This window comes from Phascolarctos cinereus, unplaced genomic scaffold (genome assembly GCF_003287225.1).
Source record: "Phascolarctos cinereus isolate Bilbo 61053 unplaced genomic scaffold, phaCin_HiC Scaffold_4;HRSCAF=312, whole genome shotgun sequence".
Lineage (NCBI taxonomy): Eukaryota > Metazoa > Chordata > Mammalia > Diprotodontia > Phascolarctidae > Phascolarctos > Phascolarctos cinereus.
The window spans coordinates 678,144,689-678,164,783 of record NW_027555847.1 but is presented as its reverse complement, the minus strand read 5'-3'; the positions used below and the strand labels follow the sequence as shown (position 1 = coordinate 678,164,783).

The 20,095-nt window shown below is 48.5% G+C and overlaps 2 protein-coding genes across 8 annotated transcripts; both read left to right on the top strand.

Annotated features, from left to right (window-relative positions):
- The first annotated feature begins 4,099 nt into the window (after window positions 1-4,099).
- Window positions 4,100-14,079, top strand: KXD1 (KxDL motif containing 1). Of its 7 annotated transcripts, XM_078154150.1 has the most exons (8): window positions 5,248-5,337; window positions 5,635-6,291; window positions 7,104-7,241; window positions 9,046-9,198; window positions 9,406-9,452; window positions 10,180-10,389; window positions 12,520-12,612; window positions 13,895-14,079. In XM_078154150.1, the coding sequence occupies exons 4-8, from the start codon at window positions 9,074-9,076 to the stop codon at window positions 13,903-13,905; spliced, it is 486 nt and encodes a 161-aa protein (XP_078010276.1). In that variant the 5' UTR covers window positions 5,248-5,337; window positions 5,635-6,291; window positions 7,104-7,241; window positions 9,046-9,073; the 3' UTR covers window positions 13,906-14,079. The 7 variants fall into 7 exon arrangements, with proteins under 7 accessions (XP_020864545.1, XP_020864547.1, XP_020864546.1 ...); XM_021008886.2 differs by lacking the exons at window positions 5,635-6,291; window positions 7,104-7,241 and adding an exon at window positions 4,100-4,217 and having other exon boundaries at window positions 5,207-5,337; XM_021008892.2 differs by lacking the exon at window positions 7,104-7,241.
- Window positions 14,080-14,784: 705 nt separating this feature from the next.
- Window positions 14,785-18,109, top strand: UBA52 (ubiquitin A-52 residue ribosomal protein fusion product 1). Its single transcript, XM_021008894.2, has 5 exons — window positions 14,785-14,871; window positions 16,312-16,433; window positions 16,657-16,743; window positions 17,664-17,766; window positions 17,878-18,109. The coding sequence occupies exons 2-5, from the start codon at window positions 16,331-16,333 to the stop codon at window positions 17,969-17,971; spliced, it is 387 nt and encodes a 128-aa protein (XP_020864553.1). The 5' UTR covers window positions 14,785-14,871; window positions 16,312-16,330; the 3' UTR covers window positions 17,972-18,109.
- The last annotated feature ends 1,986 nt before the right edge of the window (window positions 18,110-20,095 follow it).

The following is a 20,095-nucleotide window of genomic DNA, read 5'->3' as shown; positions in this document are numbered from 1 at the left end:
GGAGTTCTTGTGCATGGAAATGGAATGCTTGTGGGTGACGGGAAGAACAAGGTATGACCGTCTCTGTGGGTAGCTGAGCTGGAATGGAGGAGTAGGTCATGGGATTTGAGTAGAACGAGGAAATGGAAAGTCAGGTGTGATGGAGACTGGTGCATGCCCCAGTGATCACGCCGTGGTGTCTCAGATGGTACCTCCACGGTCGGGATGCTAAGGAGCTGCTTGTGGGAGAACTGTGATGACCAGTAAGGGAAACACCTTGGAAACACAGACTGGGGCATGTGTAGACATTCTGTAACTAGCTGTGATCAGCTAACCATTTGGTGAACAAGAGAGCCTTTGGTTGCTTGCAGAGTCATTCAAAAAGGCCTGCCAGATTGGAGCATACTGTTTTGTTTTTACTTTATTATTCTTGGGTTGTGTTTTTTTTTTTTTGCTCTGCATTCTCTTTTGCAACATGGTTAATATGGAAATGTTCTGCATGACTGCACATGTTTAATCTATATCAAACTGCCTCCCTTCTCTAGGAGGGGGAAGGGAGGGAGAGAAAGAGTCTTGAGTTCAAAATAAACAAAAGGATGTTAAAAATATTGTTTACGTGTAATTGAGAAAAAAAATAAAAATTGGATGGAAGCAAGCAAACAAACAAACAAACAGGTCTGCCAGCTTCTGCCTTCTTTTTTTTTGCCACAATGAACTTGGGACAGCCAAAGTAACCAATGAAAGAAGAATCTGCCATCTTGTGAGTCTGAAAGGTCCAGAGGGCTTCTCGGCATCTAGTCGTTCACCACAGTTCAGCATCTTAATTTGCTCTGAGGAGCAAGATCGATCTTGGGGCAGTTAGTCAATAAACATTTATTAAGTGCCTATAACCTGCCAGGCTCCCGCTAAACAATGGGAATGCAAAAAGAAGCAAAGGACAGTCCCTGCCCTCAAGGAGCTCCTAATCTAATCTGGGAGACATCATGCAAACAAATATGCACAAAGCAAGCTCTAGATAGGCTAAACAGGAAATGATCAATAGAGGAAAGGCACTAGAATTAAGAGGGATTGGGGAAGGCTTTCTGTAGAAGGTAGGATTTTAGGGGGCAGAGAGGTGGCGCAGTTGGTAGAGCATTGGTAGAGCATTGGTCCTGGAGTCAGGAGGACCTGAGTTCAAATCCGACCTCAGACACTTAACACTCACTAGCTGTGTGACCTTGGGCAAGTCACTTAACCCCGATTGCCTCACTAAAAAAAAAAATAAATAAAATAAAAGGTGGGACTCTAGTTGGGATTTAGAGGAAGCCAGGGAGGTCAGTAGTCAGAGCATCGATGGCATGGGAGACAAACAAACAGAGAGAATGCCCAGAGCCGAGAGATGGAGGATATTGTCAGTGGAATAGCCAGGGGACCAGAGTCACTGGATTGAAGGGAACCTGTCAGGACTCAGATGTAAGAAGACAGGAAATGTAGGAGGGGGCTCCATGATGAAGGGCTTTGAATGCCAGGCAGAGTGTTTTGTATTTGCTTCTGGAGGCAATAGGAAGCCACTGGAGTTTTTGGGTGGTGGTGGCGGCGGTGATATGATCAGACCTGAAGAAAAATCATTTTAGCGGCTGAACGGACGATGGGGTGGAGTGGGGAGAGACTTGAGGCAGGTAGGACCCTACCTCACCCACAAGCAGGCTATTGCAATAATCCGGGTGTGAGATGATGAGGGTCTATACTAGCGGGGTGTCAGAGTCAGAGGAAAGAAGAGGGCATATTCGGGAGAAGCTGCACAGGTGAAATCCACAGGTCTTGGCAACAGCTTGGACTCAGGGGTGGGAGGGGGAAGGAAGAATGAGAGATAGTGAGACCACTAGAAAGGTAGCGGGCCTGAGGGACTGGGAGGATGCTCTCGTCTTTCACAGTCGTAGGCAAGGTAGGAAGTGGGGAGGGTTTGGGGGAAAGACAGTGTTTCATTTTGGATGTGCTGAGTTGAAGATGTCTACTGGACATCCAGTTTGAGATGTCTGAAAGGGAATTGGAGATGTAAGAATGGAGGTCAGCAGAGAGACTGAGGTAGGAGAGGTAGACATGCGAATCATCAATGTAGAGCTGGTAACTAAATCCATAGGGGCCGATGAGATCACCAGGCGAAGTAATGTAGAAGGAGAAAAGAAGAGGGCCCAGGACAGCGCCTTGAGGGATGCCTGAGATTAAGAGGGTCCAGCAAAGATGATGGAGAGGGAGCAATCAGCTGTAGAAGAGAACCAGGAGAGAGTGGTGTCCTGAAAGCCTAGAGAGAAGAGAGTGACCCACAGTGTCAAAGGCTACACACAGATAGAGGTCAAGGACAATGAGGATTGCGAAAAGGCTACTAAGAGATCATTGCTAACTTTGGAGAGAGAGTGCTGAGGAGGTATGAGTTGCAGAGCTGATTTCATCTTGCAGAATAATGATGAGCTTATAGTTGAGAAGGTCCTTAGAACACAGGACATCAGAACTAAGAAGGACCTTAGAACATGGCAGACAGAAGAGCTGAGCCAGTTGGGAGGGATGCTAGGTAGCACAGTCAACAGAGTACTGAGCTTAAATCTAGTCTCAGACACTTCCAAGGTGTATGACTCTGAGCAAGTCATTTCACCTCAGTTTCCTTAACTGTAAAATGAAGATCATAATAGCACACCTATCTCTCAGGTTTGCTGTGAGGAGATATTTTTAAAAAAACATTTGCACAGTGCCTGGCACACAGTAGATGCTTAATAAATGATTATTCCCTCTTCCCCCTAAAAACATGAAGTATCAGGGCTGGGAAGGAGCTTGGAGACCATCTGGTCCAGAAATTCTTAACCTGGGATCAGTAACAATTTTTTAAACATTTTTATAACTGCGCATCAGTATAATTGGCTTCCTTTGTAATCCTATGTAATTTATATTATCTAAAAACATTATTCTGACAAGGGAGTCTCATCTGACCGCTACCTTTCTAGCCTTCTTACACCTTACTCCATGAACTTCTGGCCTCTTGCTCTTCCGTGAACAAGACACTCCCTCTATTGGATCCAAGCATTTTCTCTGGCTGTCCACCGGGCTTGGAATGCTCTTCATCCTCACTTGCCTTCTGACTTTTTGTGGCTTCCTTCAAGCCCCAACAAACATCCCATCTTCTACAAGAAACCTTTCCCAAACTCTCTTAATTCTAACGCCTTCCCTCTGCTCATTGTGTCCTATTTATCTCGTCTATAGCTTGCTTTGCATATTTTTATTTGCACGTTGTCTCTCCCCATTAGATTGTAAGTTCCTTGAAGGTGGGGACTGTCTTTTGCCTTTTTGTATCCCTAGCACTTAGCATGGTGCCTGGCACACGGTAGGAGCGTGATAAATGTTTATTGATTGATTGACAAAGGGGTCCCTGACACAAAACAGATTAAGAGGACCGCTGAAACCTAGTCCAATGTTCTCATCGGACAGATAGGGAAATAATATAATAATAATAACAACAACAGGCAGCACAGAGCTGTATAAATATTATCTCACTTAACCCTCAAACAATTATTCTCCCCACACAAATTAAGTGACACGCCCAAGGGCACACAGATACTAAATGTGCAAGGCTGGATGAGGTTTCTCTCCACTGCACCACTTTGGTGCCACTAACTGATCTCTTGGAAGAACTGGCCAAAGGTCCTTGGGGAAGAAGCATCCTGTCCCGTCCCCTGCCCCACCCTTTGGCCTCCTGGCCCCGTCTGCTGCACCCTCCATTCCCTCTTCCCTGGCTCCGGCTCCTCCCCTGCCTCCTCCCCTCACTCCTCCTACTCTGGCTCCTCCCCTGGTGCCTCCCTAGCCCCGCCCCCACCATCTCCTCCTTCGGTTTCCCTGTCCGGCCCCACCTCCCCCTGCCTCTCTTTTGGCCTTCTCCTTCCTGGCCCCGCCTCCGTGTCCCCGCCCCCACCATCTCCTCCTTCGGTTTCCCTGTCCGGCCCCGCCTCCCCCTGCCTCCTCCTTTGGACGTCCCCTTCCTGGCCCCGCCTCCACGGCCCCGCCCATACATCACACCTCCCATTGTCCCCGCCCCCTGACTCCTCCTTTAGGCCCCCTCCCTCGGCTCCGCCCCTCCACCCGGCCCAGCTCCCTGGTTGTGACGTCCGCCGGAGCCGCGCAGAGGCTGCTGCGCGTGAGCGCCATCCCGGAAGTGCGAGGCTCCCAGATGTGCAGGTGCCGCCGCTGCCACCACCGCCGCCGCCGCCTTTGCAGCTGAGTCCGGGGGTGGTGGGAGATGGAGTGGGGGGTGACCAGGAGACAGTCCGGGAGGGAACACTGCTCGCTGCCTCTCTGGGCCCAGCGGGGAGGGGGGGTGGGGGCGTCCAGCTGTGCGCCTCTGCCCGGACACATCTGGCGACGGCTGCCAGCCCCAGCCCTTTCCTTCCTGAGTCGGTACAGGGCGGGCTGTGACCCTGGGTAATAGGAAGGGCTTGGTCCGGTGAGGATCACAGAGTTCTAAAATGTGGGCTTAGGCTGTCGGGGCCGGACTATCTCAGGACAGAGCACGGGATCTCTGCGGGGAAGGGACTTCAGAGCCTACACATATGGGAGGTCAGGCGAGAGGGCCCTTAGAATAGACTGGCAGAAGGAGAAAGGACTTAAGAACAAAGATTTATGTGATGTCAGGCCAGGAGGGACCCTAGAACAGAGAGTGGAAGAGGTGGAAGGGACAGTAGAACAGGGAAAGGCAGAGCTGGCAAGGTCCTTAGAACAAGGAACGTCAAGAGTGGGCAGGACCCCTAGACTAGAAAATATCAGAGCTAAGAGGGTCCTTGGGATATAGAATGTCATGAGCGGAGAGGATCTTTAGAGGTCCCTTACCTCCAGTGCAAACTCCCTTCCCATCCTCCTCCCCATTTACAGAGAGAAAACTAAGTCCTCAGGAAGTCTTTCTAGGAGAAGTACTGGGGTTTCCAGGCACTCCGAGGGATCTCTCTGTCAAGACCTTGCTCAGAGAGTCCCCTCATGGCGGTCTGCCTGTTGGCAGGACTAGAATCCCCAGTGGGGACCATCTGGTCCTATCAGGGCCACAGCCTGTTGGGAAGTCCCAGAATCTGGGGGATGCAGTCTGCTAATAAAACAGAAGTCTAGTCTAGACAGTGTTGAGAACAGTGTTAGGAGAAAGAGTGAAGGTATCAGCAAGGAGCATGCGTGCCTGCCTGGCCAGTCTCAGTAACCACTGCCTTTGGCTGGTCTATAGGCCGCAGAGGAGGAGGAGGAGGAGGAAGAGATGGAATCTCCCAATTCTGCCTCAGAGGTGTTCTGCAACCGGATTCTCAGCATGGTGAATTCAGAGGACGTAAATGCCATCATTCAGGCCCAGAAGAACATGTGAGTCAAGTGCTGCGTCCATGTCCATCCTTCCATGCATCCATCTATCCACCAAGGAAGTACCCAAAGATCTGAGTTCAATTCTGGCCTCAGACACTTGCTGTCTGTTTGACCCAGCACAAATCATTTCACCTCTATTCAACTCAGTTTCCTTAACTGCGAAATTGGATAACTTCACCTACCTATCAAGGTTGTTGAAAAAGCGCTTAGCATAGTGCTGGCACATAGTAGATGTTATATAAATGCTTATTCCCTCCTCCTTTCCTTCTCCCCCTTCTCCTACCTGCTGTGTGCCAGTCAATTGGATAGATGCTGGAGATAGAAAGACAAAAAAAAAAGAAGAAGAAGAAGAAAGAGTTCCTGCCCTCAAGGAGCTTATATGTGGATGGGGAAGACAACATATACATATATTGGTATAAATGGGGTCATGAAGAGTCAGACACAGTTGATAACAAGAGGGAGTCACTGGAGTTTATTGGGTAGGGGACTGACACAGTCAGATCTGTACTTAAGGAAAATCACCTTGTTTTATTATTGTTTATTAACCTGAGATTAACAGTAGATAGATTGGATACATTTTTAAAAATTCAATTTGATTTTATTTTCTACTTTGAATCTTCTCCCTCTCACCACCTCATCCCTCTCCATTGAAAAGGTAAGAAAAACAAAATCCATTACAAATATGTATAGTCAAATAAGACAAATTCCTTACATCATTATGGATAGGTTTCAGGGGATCCATGAACTTGGATAGAAAAGAAAATTACGTTTTTATTTTTACTAACCTTCTAATTGAAATTTAGTATTTATTTCAGTAATATATGTAGGCGATAAACATTATTCTGAGAAGGGGTCCAGTGGCTTCACCAGATTGCCAGATGAGTCTGTAATGCAAAAAAGAGATTAAGACACATGGACAAAAGGCTGGGAGCCCATGGTATTGCAGTAGTCCAGGTGAGAGTTGATGAAGGCCAAAACTTGAATGGTAGCACTGTAACTGGAGAGAAGGGACTTATTTGAGACCCATTTGATGTGGTGGTAGAAATTATAAGATTTGGGGGCAGCTAGGTGGCACAGTGGATAGAGCACCGGCCCTGAAGTCAGGAGGACCTGAGTTCAAATCTGGCCTCAGACCAAAAATGCTTGACACTAGCTGCATGACACTGGGCAAGTCACTTAACCCCAGTTGCCTAAAAAAAAAAAGCTATTAAAAAAAAGAGAAATTACAAGATTTGGTAGCTGAGTGAATTATGAAGGTTAAGTAATAGTGGAAAAGGCAGAGATGACTCTGAGGTTAGGTACCTCGGTGATTGGAAGAATGGGGGGGCCCTGGGGATGGGGCAGGAAAGATAAGATTTCTGTTTTGGACATAAGTGCTTGAAATATCAATGTGATATCTAGTTGGAAAAGCTTGGTAGCCATTTGGAGCTTCAGAATGAGACTGAAGCTGCAGGGATAGGTCTGGGAGTCTTCTGTATTGGGATGTTCATTGTACACATAACCTTTGGGAACTGATGAGGTCAAGAATGGAGAGAAGAGGGTCTGGGATGTTAGTCTGGGATGAGATGGGGAGATTGAACAGTGGTAATTAGGGGAATAGGAGGAGAGGATGAAGGAGAGAGCAGCATTGAAAAGACCCAGAGGGGAGATGTTATCTGGGAAGAGAGAATGGTCAACAGTGCAGATGCTGCAAAGAGGTCTGGAAGGATGAGGATGGAGAGAAGGCTGTTCCACTGAGCAACTTTTTTTCATCGTTAACTTTATAGAAATCATTTTCAATCGAGTGTAAGGTTGGAAGCCGGGTTGCAAAGTGGGGAAGAGCGATTGAGGGGAGAGGCAGTGGAGACAATGAGTGTCCCCCACTTTTTCAAGGACTTTGACTGCAAAGAGAAGATTAGTATCTAGTGAGTGTTCTTTTTTTGGCGGGGGTGGGGGGGAGCAATCAAGGTTAAGTAACTTGCATAGGGTCACCCAGCTTGTAAGTATCTGAAGCCAGCTTTGAACTCAGGTCTTGCTGACTCTAGGACCTGTGCTGTATCTGCTGAACCACATAGCTGCCCTCTAGGGAAAGTTTTTTAAGGAGGGCGTGGGCCCCAGAGTCAGGAAGATTCTAGTTTTGATCCTCTTGCCTCCTCCTAATGCCTCCAGTACATTCTAGCTATATGACCCTGGGCGAGTCATTTAACTTCTCTGTCTCAGTTTCCTCATCTGTAAAATGGGGTTAATGATAGCACCTACCTCACAGAGCTGTTGTGATGATCAAATAACTTTTGTAAAACGCTTTCCAAACTTCAAAGCATTAAATGATTGATGTTTATGATTATGCTGGATGGGAAAAGCACGGACCTGTTTGTAAACAGAAAGGATGGAACCAGTAGATAGCCAGAGACTGAAGATGAGAGAGAATGAGGATGTTAGTGGGGGCAGTCTGCTGAGAGAAGGGAAGGGGACAGGATGGAGGGAGTGTGTAGGGGGCTTGATTCATCGAGGACCTCATTCTTAGGTACTAGAAGAAAGGTGTCTCAGCTGGTGAGATGAGGAGAAGGCAGAGCTCACAGTGAGGGCCTAGATTTTCTTGGCAAAAGTGTGGGTTGATCTCCTAATTGTAGGGGAGAGAAGACCGCTCTCAGATCAGTCTCCTGCCGCTGCGGGCAGAGTGTGATTAAATGCCCAAGAGGATTGTGAACGGCTCTTTGAGAGTCCAGGAAGGAAAGGTCAGGTCACTGCTTCTCGCAGAACCTCAGTTTCTTCCTCTGTAAAATGGGCCTGACCCTATCTCACAGGGTTGTTGGGAGGCCCAGATGAAAAAGTGTTGTGTAAGCCTCAATGTAAGCAATTTGTCAATTGCTTATATCATTATTATTATTATTATTTTGACTGGGAGTAGGTGGAGGAAAGGGGACAGGGTGTGACATTAACCGGGAGGAATGACCAGGATTTCATCCAGTGGTTCTGGGGAGTGGGAGGAGGGAGCAGACAGAGCTGGGTAGAGGGCGAGTTACAAAAAGAGGAAGGAAGGAAGGTAGGCACTTGTGACAAATAATATTTCATTTGATCCTCACCCTGCTGGGAAGTAGGTGCTGTTGTTATCCTCATGTTACAGTTGAGGAAACTGAGGCAGACAGAGGCCAAGTGGTTTGTGCAGGGTCGCACAGCTAGTAAGGCTGGGTTTGGAGTTCCGATCCAGATCTCCCTGGCTTCCTGACTCCAGGCCAAGAGCTCTACCCACCTTGCTAATCAGCAGCTTCTGACGATTTGACTCCAGCACAACGGTGCCCTATACATTCTGGAGAACAGGCCCTCCTCTCTCCCTTGACCTCTCTGATCTGCTGTTTCCTTGTCTGTAAAATGGGGAATAATAATAAAATTTGCATTCTATAATAACAATAATAATACACATAAGCACAATGTATAATAATAACATCCAGCAGTATGCAGTGCTTTAACATTTTTATTTCTCTTATTTGATTCTTGCAACAACCTTATGAGGTGGGTCGTGCAAGTAGTTTCCCATTTACAGATGAGGGAACTGAATCTCCCAGGGGTTAAGGGACTAGTAAATAACCAAGGCAGGATTGGAATGGGGTCCTTCTGATTCTAAGCCCCGTGCCCCTCCCACCTCGCCTCCCACATGGGTATCTCGGCTGCTCAGATCGACCTGGGGCCTGCTAATCCGGTTCCTTTCTTCCCTGGTCTTCCCACCCTCAGGCTGGACCGGTTTGAGAAAACCAATGAAATGCTCTTGAACTTTAATAACCTTTCCAACGTCCGCATGCAGCAGATGAGCGAGCGTTTCACACACCACACCAGGACGCTGATGGAGATGAAGAAGGACCTGGACAGCATCTTCCGAAGGCTCAGGTTGGTGTCTAGCTCTTCCCTGCCCCCTTGCTCTGGGATGGGGGACTCTGGCCCTGGGAGCCTCAGCTCCCAGCCAAGACCATAGCAGCCTGTGAGAGGGTAGGCAGGGCAGGAAGAGGCGGCCCAAGACTGTTCTCCTTACGGGGGAAGGCTAGAGTGACTGATGAAAAATTTAAATGGTTGCTTTTTTTCTCCTTTTCCTTCTAGGACTCTGAAAACAAAGCTGTCAAAGCAATACCCGGATGCTTTTAGTCGTAAGTGTCTCTAAGGCTTGACCAACACCAACTCTGACCTTTTATGATCTGAGTTCGAGCCCCCAACTCTGACACTTTATGTCCTAAGGATTCTCCGTGCTCTGACGTTCTGGGTTCTGAGGGCCCTTCTAGCTCTGATATCATATGTTCTAAGGGTTCCTCTGGCTCTAACATCCTGGGTTCCAAGGTCTCTCTTGGCTCTGACTTTCTGTATTCTAAGGGTCCTCCCAACTCTACCATTCTACGTTCTAAATTTCCTCTCTGCCCCGAAATCCTAAGGCTTTTAGACTGTGCACTGCCATTTCTAGTATTTTAGAGTCTAGTTTACTTACAGTTTACTCTGTGGCTTAGGCAAGTCTTCATTGCCTATCTGTAAAACGATGGGGAGAGAGATCATTTCCATCAGTAGCACTCTATGACTTTCCTGCATCAGGCCCTCCAAGGTGGACCTGCTCCTCATCTTAGACAGGCTTGCTCTGAGTCCTACACCTGAATAAATTCTTTGTGAGGTCCCAGAGTAGGGACCAGCTTGGTGGAGAGCTGGGTCTGTGGATGCAGATGCACTGTCCTCTTGTCTTCCTTTTGAGGAATCTTCCTTCTGTCCTACTTTAGGAAGGGCTAAGTGGGCTTTGGCCTGAATGCCAGAACCTACCCTTCTGGTTCTTCCAGGAGCAATGTGTTGCTAGCCCTGTGTGAATTACCTGACTGACAACTCTCCCATCAACAGATATCCATGAGTCTCCCATCCTGGAGGAGGAAGATGAAGACATGGACCCCATCCTGATCAGCTCAGCTACCACCATTGCTACCTCAGAGCAGAGTACAGGGTCATGCGACACGAGCCCCGACATCATCTCCCCAGTCCTGAGCCCTGACTTTGAAGATTTATCCCAAGGTCGGCTGGACTCCCCAGCTGTGAATGGGGAGAGCCTGACAGGTGATGATGATGATGATGATGATGATGGTGGTGGTGGTGGTGGTGGTGGTGAGAGGGCCCAGGAGTAGGAGGGCCTCTACCCTCTACCCCCAGGTCCCAAGGAGTCAGTGCACCGTAACTGTGCAAAGTAGGGCCTTCCCACCTTCCAGCATCCTGGAAATGTGGTCCTGGCTGGTCGCCCCACAGCTTAGAACAACAAATATGGGGGAGACAGCTCCAGAAAGGATTCTTATTTGGCCTTTGGGGGCCGTGGAGCCGTGGTCCTGGCACAAAGCCAGGGTTGGGGGGGTAGGCCAGTCTTGTTGGGGGATGGTCACACTGTGGGTTTCCCCAGCTTTTTTTTGCTAATGCTTTTCTGCTGGTATCTTCTCGCCAAATTGCTTTCTTTCCTGACCCCCACCCCCAGTTCCTAATGTTTCTGCACATATGAAGCCAAGCCTGGGCTTTTCCAGACCTGCTTCTTGGGGTTTTGGCATCCACAGGTTTGTTTGGAGCCCTGTGTGAGGAAGGAGGCTCGTGGACTTGACTGGGCAATGTCCTATGCCCCTCTCCAGCCCTGGCTCAGAGGCTGTTTCCCAACAATTCTGTAAAGTAGTTTTTGTTAGGAAACCCAGAGCCAGGCCTGACTCTGAGAGGCCCAGTAACTGTGCCTACACTAAACCTCCTTGGCAACACACACACACACACACACACACACACATGCACATGCAAACATCCATCTATCCATGGTCACACACACAGGCGCATGCCAACATATGTTTTCATGCTCATACAGGCACAAACAACACTTACACAGATTAAGCACCAAGTATTTTTTCTGTTGGCACCCTTAGGGCTTTTTTGAAACAAGTAATATTTCTGAGATGGAAATTCAAAAGAAGTTGTTTACTCTCATGGACAGTGTTTGAGCAGAGAGCAGCGACCGTATATTTCCCTGTCAAGAGAGGAGAAGGTACCACCAAGCCACTGCCTTCTCCTCCTCCTCCTCCACCCCCCTCCAGGGCCCTCAGCCCATTGGGTAGGGACATCTTTGGAAATAAAAGTTTAATTGACTATTTTTGTACCCTAAGTTTAGACATACTGTGGGGGAGATAAATAAAATTCTGTGTTGCTACGAGGGTCAGTCTGAACCGTGTATCCTGCTTCCTTCCTGCAATGTGGGCCCTGAGAGGGTGGAGCAAACAGGTGTTGGGGAATGGGTAAAAAGGGGCAGTTCTGGGCTGTGGGCAGAGCAGTGGGACCAGAGGGAGCTGTGGCCTTTGGAGGTGCCAGTAAAGGGCTGGGGACAGTAGTAGCAGCAGCAGCTGGAAGGCAGGCCGGAGGCTGAGCTTTCAGAGCCTGAAGAGTTGGTAAATATGGGTTTCACCACTTGTTGTGTGATCTAGCCAAGACACCAAAGAGCTAGTAAACCAACCACTATGATGTTTTGCCCCAGAGAGGCCTTTTACTGGACTGTTGTGGGAGATTAGGCTGGACGCTTAAATTGAGGCCAGGTGATTAATCAACATGAAGTACCTGGCACTGTGCTCTGTAGAGGAAGAAGGAATAGGAACTGGGACCTGGGATTTCATTGGTTCTAGGAACTCTTGGGTCAGGAGACTCCAGGTCTTCACCTTTTCTATAACTTAAAGCCATTGAGAATTGCTTGGGGGTGAATTTTCAGTTCTCTGGACAGCAGACAGTACTCAGGAGTCAGTCCCTAACCTTGGAGAGCCTACATTGAGAGAGGAAGGGAGGGAATATAATACGTGCATGATTAATCAAATACAGGCTCTATATACAAGGTGAATGGAATCCTTGAACCAACAGCTGTGGAAAGGGGGGAGGCCTCTTGGAGGAGGTGCAGCTTGGGGTGAACCTTGAAGGGGGAGGGCTGGGAGTCCTGGAAGAAGGGCTCATGAGGGAAGTCATTCCAGGGTCTGAATGCCAGATTGAACAGTCTGGATCTCCCCGATCCACTGGTAATTATGTCCGGAGCAGGGGAAGGATCCTCGTGGTCACAGTTGGGAGGAAGGGAGGTGAGAGCTATGCAAGGGAGAGTGATTGGAGGGGTAGGGAGATTGCCATCTAGAATTTGAGAACTGGGAGGGCTCTCGGGGGCCATCCAGCCCTAATTCCCTCATTTTACAGGTGGGGAAACCAAGGCTGAGACTAGGGATATTCCAGTGACTCAGTGGCAGAGGGGTTCAGAGGAGCAGCAGTTCCTTCCTGGAGCACTTCATTGTAAGGATGGGCTTGGAGTGACTTCTTCACCCTTCCTCCTCCCCTTACCGTTCAGCAGAGATGTGGGGAGACCATGCTTCACCTCCCATTCAGCCACCTTCTAGGAAGCCCAACCTGCCTTAGAGCAAGGCAATCTTGCCACCTTATTCCCCTAGGAATGTTGGCTGGGACCTTCAGTGTGACTTGGAAGGTTTGGCTGAGGCTGAGCTCTCCTGATTAGTGGGTGACAGCTTCTCTAATTCTATGGTTCCTACTGCCCCCAGACTGTGTTTCATGACCCAGCCCTCTCACCTGGAAATCAGGGCTTACCCAGTGGAGGCATCTTGCCATACATGACCTAGTGATTCTCATGTGGCCATTCCCCTATTAGTTAGGCTCGTCTGTCTTTCCAGTCCTGTGACACATCATTCCTCTTCACAGGCAATACAGTCCAGCCAACCTAGCCACCTTATTGGCCTCACAAAGGGGCACTTACCTGAAATCCCCCCTTCTGCAGGATGCCTTTCCCTCTTCCCTCCCCATCAAATAATTTCTCCCTCCATCAGAACAAATTACACAATAACAATATAAAAATGAGCAATTTTGAAGGACTTAGGAACTCTGATTAACCCAATGACCAAAACTACTCCAGAAAATGTGTGAAACAATCTTGTGATAGCAAGGTGAAGAAGGACTCAGAGTGCAGATTGAGACTTTTTAAAAAAAATGGCCAATGTGGAAATTTGTTTTGCTTGACTATGTCTTTATAACTGAGGCTTTGTTTTCTTACTTTTTTAATGGGGAGGAGTTGAGGGGATAAAGGTGAGATTGAGAAGAGAACCCCAAAATAAGATTTAAAAAATGTTTTTAAATGGGAAAATTATTTTTCATTTATATCTTGTATAGCACAGTGCCTGGTACATAGGAAGAACTTGAGACTTGTTGATTTGATATGTATGTGTATCATTATTTGTATGTTATCTCTTTCACTAGATTGTGAGCTCCAGGAGTAGGGACTCATTTCTTTTTTAATTTTTAATTTTAATTTTTTGCCTTTTTTTGTATCACACCCTTCCCCCTTAGGACTTAGCACTGTGCTCAACATAGTAAGAACTCATTACTGGTTGACTGGAGAGCAGTCCGTTTCCCATCCATACTTTTTCACTGCTAGTCCAGTCCTCTGGCCACCGAGGCTTGCTTGGAATACACTGTAGCCATTAGCTTCTTTCAGGGCTAAGTATGCATGTTACCTTCTACGCTGAGCCTTTCCTAATCCCCCCCCCCCTCTGTTTACCCCCTACAGATGTGTTGTAACTGTTTACCAGCCAGCTCTACAGGGACTGCACTTTTCTTCATCACTTTCTGAAGTCTAGACAGTAACAACAAATCACGCCTAGATGGGTAGTACTTGGGCATTTCTCAGGTGTAAATGCTCACCTTGAAAATCTACTAGTTAGCTCCTGCTACCCTATAAAGTTATCATGCCAATTTTGCATCTATCTCGTGTATATTTCTGTTTTCTCACCTTAACTAGGTTGTAAACTACTAGAGGGCAGGGACTAAGGTTCACTGTTGTCTTTGTGTTCCTAAACATGGTTCCTGGTACATATCAGTAGCTTAACAGATAAATGCTTGTTCAATCAGCAGGCCCTCCCAGAAAAGCCCCCCTTCAAGAAATGGAGACCTCTGAGTTGGAAGCATGCGTTGGTAACTGTTAGATTTGCATGTAGAGGTGCCGGGTCTGAATCCTTGTTTTGCCAATATGACGTTGGTGAAGTCACGTACTCCCTGGCCTCAGTTTCCTCATCTGTAACATGAGAATTGGAGTAAATAACCTCTTATTAGAGGTCGTGTACTGTGATAGAGCACTGGACTTGGGTTTGACTCGAACCCGAGGCTGAGACAAGTCACTTATTTCCTGGGTCTCAGTTTCTTCATCTGTAAAACGAGGAGCGCGTACCAACTGAACTGTAAGGCTCCCTCCAGCTTTAAAATCTGATTCTATGATCTCACGCTGCTTTGGGAGGCTTCTGACGGGCACGTGCCTCGCAGTTCTACAGGCCGGAAGTCCTCCGCCGGGAGGTGGGCTGGCGTCACGCGCCCGCCTCAAAGATGGCCTCGGCGGGAGCGGAAATGAGGCTGAGGGGCGGGGCTTGGCGGGATTGTGACGTACGGCTCCCCGCGGCGGGGTGGGGCTTGGGCGCGCAGGCGTGGAAAGGCAGCGAAGGAGCGATTTCCGCTTCCGGTGGTCTCTTTCTCTTCAGCGAGGCGGCCGAGAGGGTGTGTGTTGCTAACCTGGGTCGGGGTCGGCGGCGGGGCCGGAGGCAGGAAGCCGGGTCTAGGAACCGGGTCCAGGGGAGGGCGGCGACGCGGGGAAGCTGGGCCGTGCCCGAGGAAGCGCAGAGGCAGGGCCCGGGTGTGGAGGCCGAGGCCGCGCCGGGCCTGGTGGGAGTGAGCGCGGAGCGCGAACGGGCGGCGCGAAGGGCCGTCTAGGCCTGGGGGCAGGGGAGGCGAGCTGGGACAGCGCTGACCCAGGCCCGGGTGCTTTCTTTTGGATCTCCTCTCTCCACTCGAGGCCATCCAGCCTTTTCCTGGAGCCCTCCAGGGCCGAGGAGATCACTCCCTGCCAAGGCAGTCCATTCCACTTTGGGATGTCTAAGCAGTTGGTCGGAAGAACGAACGTGGCCTCAGCCAGCCCTGGCCCTACTTGGCTGTGCCTTCTCCGCTCTCGGGTGTGCTTGCTGTCGCTGCCAGCACCTTTTTTCGTACATAGATGAGTCATTGGTGAAATCACCAGACCCACGCTTCTCCCTCCCCTAGAATGCAGGATGGAGAAGCTGGGTTCAGGTTGCCGAGGGGAAAGGGTCCTCGGCCGTGTGTCCTCCCCTGTGTAAAATTTTGGAGGGGTTGTCCCTCCCAGCAGTGCCTCTGGTCAAGCCATGTTGGACTGGTTAAGGGCGAATGACAGGGTTGGAAAAGGATGTCCAGGGGCACTGAAACCCAGAGTATCTGAGCAGGAACCTCTTCTGTGTTCTGGGGGAGGAGGAGAGGAGCAAGTGCTGACTGCTAGTAAATGTAGAAAAGCTGTGCTGATGTGTGGTCGGGGAATAAAGAGAATTTAGAACTGAACCTTAGTGATTGTCCAGTTTGTTACTCCCCCGCTCACACACTTACAGAGCTAAGGAAACCAGAGAGGATAAGTAATTTGCCAGGAACACAGGTAGATTTGAATTCAAGTCATTTGACTCCAAATTTAATTTTACAGTAGCATTCTGTCTCTTTTTCTCATTATGAAAGCTTAAAATAGGTTAAAAACTTGGTGTTGAACTTCAAGGACAGTCCTGAACTCCTTAGACAGAGCTGGGTTATCTGAGAGATTGAGGCAAATCTCTGGGGAAAAGCCAGAACTCTAGTGCTAGAGGACTGAGAGTCATATAAGCTATCAGGGGTGTCTGGTTCATGGGGTTGGGGAGAGACAGAAACCTTGCAGCTGGACCTAAATGAGGAGAGGCCAGGACTTTCCAGCAAACAAAAGGTAAAGCTGTGTTAAGGCCAAAGTAGGGAGAGGGTCCTTAATGAGAGGCTGCACCAAGTGAAACTTGGGAAGAACTGAAAGACCAGAGTAGTGAATAAATGATTGTGTGGTTATATCAGTGGCAGCTCAGAATGGCAGCTTGTAAAATTGCCAGGTGCTCACTGTGTCCTGTCCGAACCTTCCAGCGGGCGCAGCGTTGCAGAGATGCAGATCTTTGTGAAGACCCTGACGGGCAAGACTATCACTCTTGAGGTTGAACCCAGTGATACTATCGAGAATGTCAAAGCCAAAATCCAGGACAAGGAAGGTGAGTGTACTTTTGGTCTGGGTATCTGATCTGTCTAGCTTCCAGAAGAACAGGCCCTTGGACATTCTTCTCTCTTTCCTCTCTGTGCCCAGGCTAACTTCTGCCCTCTGCGGGCATGGTATACCCATTATAGGCCATTCAAAGCAGAATTGTTCTAGTTCTTCCTGTCTGAGCTAGACCATCCAATCCATATTACTCAGCATGTTTTTGGTATCAATCCTAGGTATCCCACCAGATCAACAACGTCTGATTTTTGCTGGAAAACAGCTAGAAGATGGCCGAACTCTCTCCGACTACAATATCCAGAAAGGTTGTGTGATGTCTTTGCCTAGTGGGGTGGTTGGGGGTGGGGGTCTGCCCTATATCACACTTTGGATCACAAAACAGTAGCAGCATGGTCTTAGTAGAAAGAACTGTGGAGTCAGAAGCACCTATTTAATACTTTCATGATCCTGGGCGAGTCATTTCTTTCAGCTTTAGTTTTCTTATCTGTAAAATGGGACCACTGACACTTGGTACTGATCTACATTACAAGGCTATTGTGAGAAAAGCCTATTTGGAGCTATAAAATACATTTTTAATAGTTTGGAGAACAGTCTTGTGATATTATGAAAGAATATGTTAAAAACATTTTCTAGAAATCTTCATTCCTTTAATTCCCACTAAATTATAAACTTACCTGGGAGTTTTTATTTTTATTGTATTTCCTGTAGTATTAGGCATGTGGTCAATGATCACACCTTGTAGCATCTTTATTATCTTGGGCAGGGGTGATCTCTCCCTCAGATACACTGTGAATTCTCATCCCTTTTTCCTTAAATATATATGTGGAAGTGCTTATTAGGTGTATGCTCTGTGTGAATGCTGTGCTTCACAACCATCTCATTTGCTCCTTACAGACAGCTGTTGTGGGTGGGGGGTGGTAGGTGCTGTTATCCTCATTTTACTGTGGAGGAGTCTGAAGCAGACAGGTGAAGTGACTTGCCTGGTGTCACAAAACTAGTAAGTGTCTGAGGCCTGCTTGGGTCTTCCTGACTCCAGGCCTGGGGCTCTGTGTACTTACATGCTCCTGTGCTGTGGGTTCTCTTACGAGCTTGTCTCCTGATTTAGATTATGATTATTTGTGTGTTTCTCATTCCCTTCCTTTACCCCCGTTGGATTGAGAGCAGTCTTCCACCCTTGCTCCGGTGCACGGCACTGGTACTTACAAGCATTTTTATTTGTCGTCAGAGTCCACTCTGCACTTGGTGCTGCGTCTTCGAGGGGGCATCATTGAGCCTTCCCTTCGCCAGCTGGCCCAGAAGTACAACTGTGACAAGATGATCTGCCGCAAGTATGCCTGGGACTCTGCAGGGGGTGGGGGGGCTCGTCCTGCTTCCTTGTGGGGCTTGTCCTCTGCGTAGGTGAGGAGCCCTCAAGGTGAACATCCTTCTCTTTGTTGCAGGTGTTACGCCCGCCTGCACCCCCGCGCTGTAAACTGCCGTAAGAAGAAGTGCGGCCACACCAACAATCTGCGCCCCAAGAAGAAGGTCAAATAAAGACCAGCCTTGGGACCCAGTTTTGGTTTGGTTCCCCTGACTGAAGTGCTCTTGAGTAGTCTGTTGTAACAAGGCCTTGTTCCTGGGTTTAATGGGGCTGTGATAGCAATAAAATCCCCTTTTAGTTGAGAAGCAGGAGCTCTTGTGTCTGTGCAACTTATTCTGTACTTGTGAGAACTTTTGATGGATGGAGCCTCTGGGAGGTGCTGGAGGGGTGACTGGGAATGAGACCACTGCAGCATGTCTGCTGCCAGCCTTGGCTTTCTGCTGCAGAATGGCTGGAAGAGCTCTGTACCCTTGGGAGGCCCCTCTTGTAGCCCTGCCTCTCATTCACTTACTGTTTGGCCTGGACTAGTTAACTTTGTAAAATGGGAATACAGCTTCCGAAGAGAAGGGGATTGGTCACAGAATTAATGACAGTCTCAGTTGTGCCACCACTGACTTCCTTGGTGACTTTAGTTAAATTGTTTCCTCCACTCTAAGATGGGGTTGGGCTCTTTAAAGTAGGAGCTTTCCCCCATTGGGGGCCTGGCCTGTGTGTGACTTGGTCATTATACCACTGGAGACAGCTCAGTATGAGCAGTGGCTGAGAGCCAGGGCCAAGCATTCCTTCCTACCCCTTCAACTAGAATGAGTGCCTATCTCAAGATTTTCCAGCAGAGAGACTGGGTAACATTGTAAGAGGATTCCTCTTGTGGGTGGGGTTGGTTTGGATAGCCCCTCTCCACTGGAGCTGCCACCACATGCCCTATACGCTCTGATGTCCCCAAACCTAAGAAAACCTTCGCTGTCAAGCTTGAAACAAACCTTGCATCAGATAAAACAAGCTGGATTCTTTGACATAGTGCCTAGCATGCAGAAGTGCACAGGTGCTGGTTTATAAAAGCTGTCAGAGGATACCAGGCCCTTTGATACCTGAGTAAGACTCTTTCTATGATGTTGATGTAAAAGCAGTAAGTGGCCTTTGTTCAGTCCCTTTTTGAAGGCTCCATTGGTGGGGAGAAGAGGTGACCTGAGAAGGATCCATTCCACTTTGGGACAGCTCTGATCATCAGGAAATGGAAATGCCAATTGGGGCCCTCCCAACTATGAGTCACTTCTCCAGGAGTGCCTTTTCAATGCTTGGGTGTGCTGCTGGGACACTGGGTAGGTCAGTGGGGGAGACTCCAATCAGATAAAAAAGTCCTTCAGCTGAACCTTCCAGAGACCTAGGTTCTCAATGCCAAGAGCAGCAGGCTGAGCGCCGCCCTCTGTGCCATGGTTAGTGACAGCCCTGGGATCCTAGTCGTGCTGTGAGGAAGTTCAGACACTGAAGGGATGGGGCCAGCAGCTCCCATTGAAATGGGGAAACCGAAAGATCCTGGTTCCTGGTCCTGCATCTACAGGCTGGTCAATGTCCTCATCTGTGACACAGAGGGGTTAGACTTGACCTTGAAGATCCTTTCTAGCTCTATTGGTCTGACTTAAACTTGGAAAATAATGCTCAGACCTGTGGCCTCATACTGGCGAACATGTGTACAACCCTTTGGTGGTAGGATCTATGTGGAGCCTTTCGGTCACGATGGACCTGTTGGTAGTGCCGTCATTACCTAGCATGGCAGATGTGTGGCCCAGTGCTGCTTCCTGAGCGCAGGATGAAGCCAAGTTAAAGTGTAACAAATACAACAGACCGTGTCTGTAGGTGGGGTTTTCTAAGTCAACACGTGGCCCCCATTTTCTGTTTGAGGTTGACACCACTGGCCTAGTGGATAAGGGGTTGGGTTTCAAACTCTGCCTCTGACAGAATAGCTGTGTGATCCTGGGCAAGTCCTCAACTTCCACTACTTTCCCCATGCTGAGGAAATACAAGTCTGAGTATTGATAGATGAGGAAACAAGTTTTATAAAGGTGAATTTTATGTGTGGCTTACTCCCAGTCACGAAACTCTAGTAGGTATTGGAGCTAGAATGTGAAGCTGGGTGTCCCAACTCCCAGTCCAATTCTTGTTTATTCTACTAGGCCGTCCTGCATCTTACTTGTTGCCCCTACTAGAATGTGAGTTCCTTGATGACAGGGACTTTGCCTTTCTTTGTATCCCCAGCATATAGCAGCACAGTGTCTGGTGTACAGTAGGTGCTTAATAAT

Coding starts and splice junctions, on each gene's coding strand:
- KXD1 (XM_021008886.2), top strand. CDS start 5,237: ATGGAATCTCCCAATTCTGCCTCAGAGGTGTTCTGCAACCGGATTCTC. Junction 9,199..9,405: donor AGCATCTTCCGAAGGCTCAG/GTTGGTGTCTAG, acceptor TTTTCCTTCTAG/GACTCTGAAAACAAAGCTGT. Junction 10,390..12,519: donor GAATGGGGAGAGCCTGACAG/GTGATGATGATG, acceptor CTCATTTTACAG/GTGGGGAAACCAAGGCTGAG.
- UBA52 (XM_021008894.2), top strand. CDS start 16,331: ATGCAGATCTTTGTGAAGACCCTGACGGGCAAGACTATCACTCTTGAG. Junction 16,434..16,656: donor CAAAATCCAGGACAAGGAAG/GTGAGTGTACTT, acceptor TATCAATCCTAG/GTATCCCACCAGATCAACAA. Junction 17,767..17,877: donor GACAAGATGATCTGCCGCAA/GTATGCCTGGGA, acceptor TCTTTGTTGCAG/GTGTTACGCCCGCCTGCACC.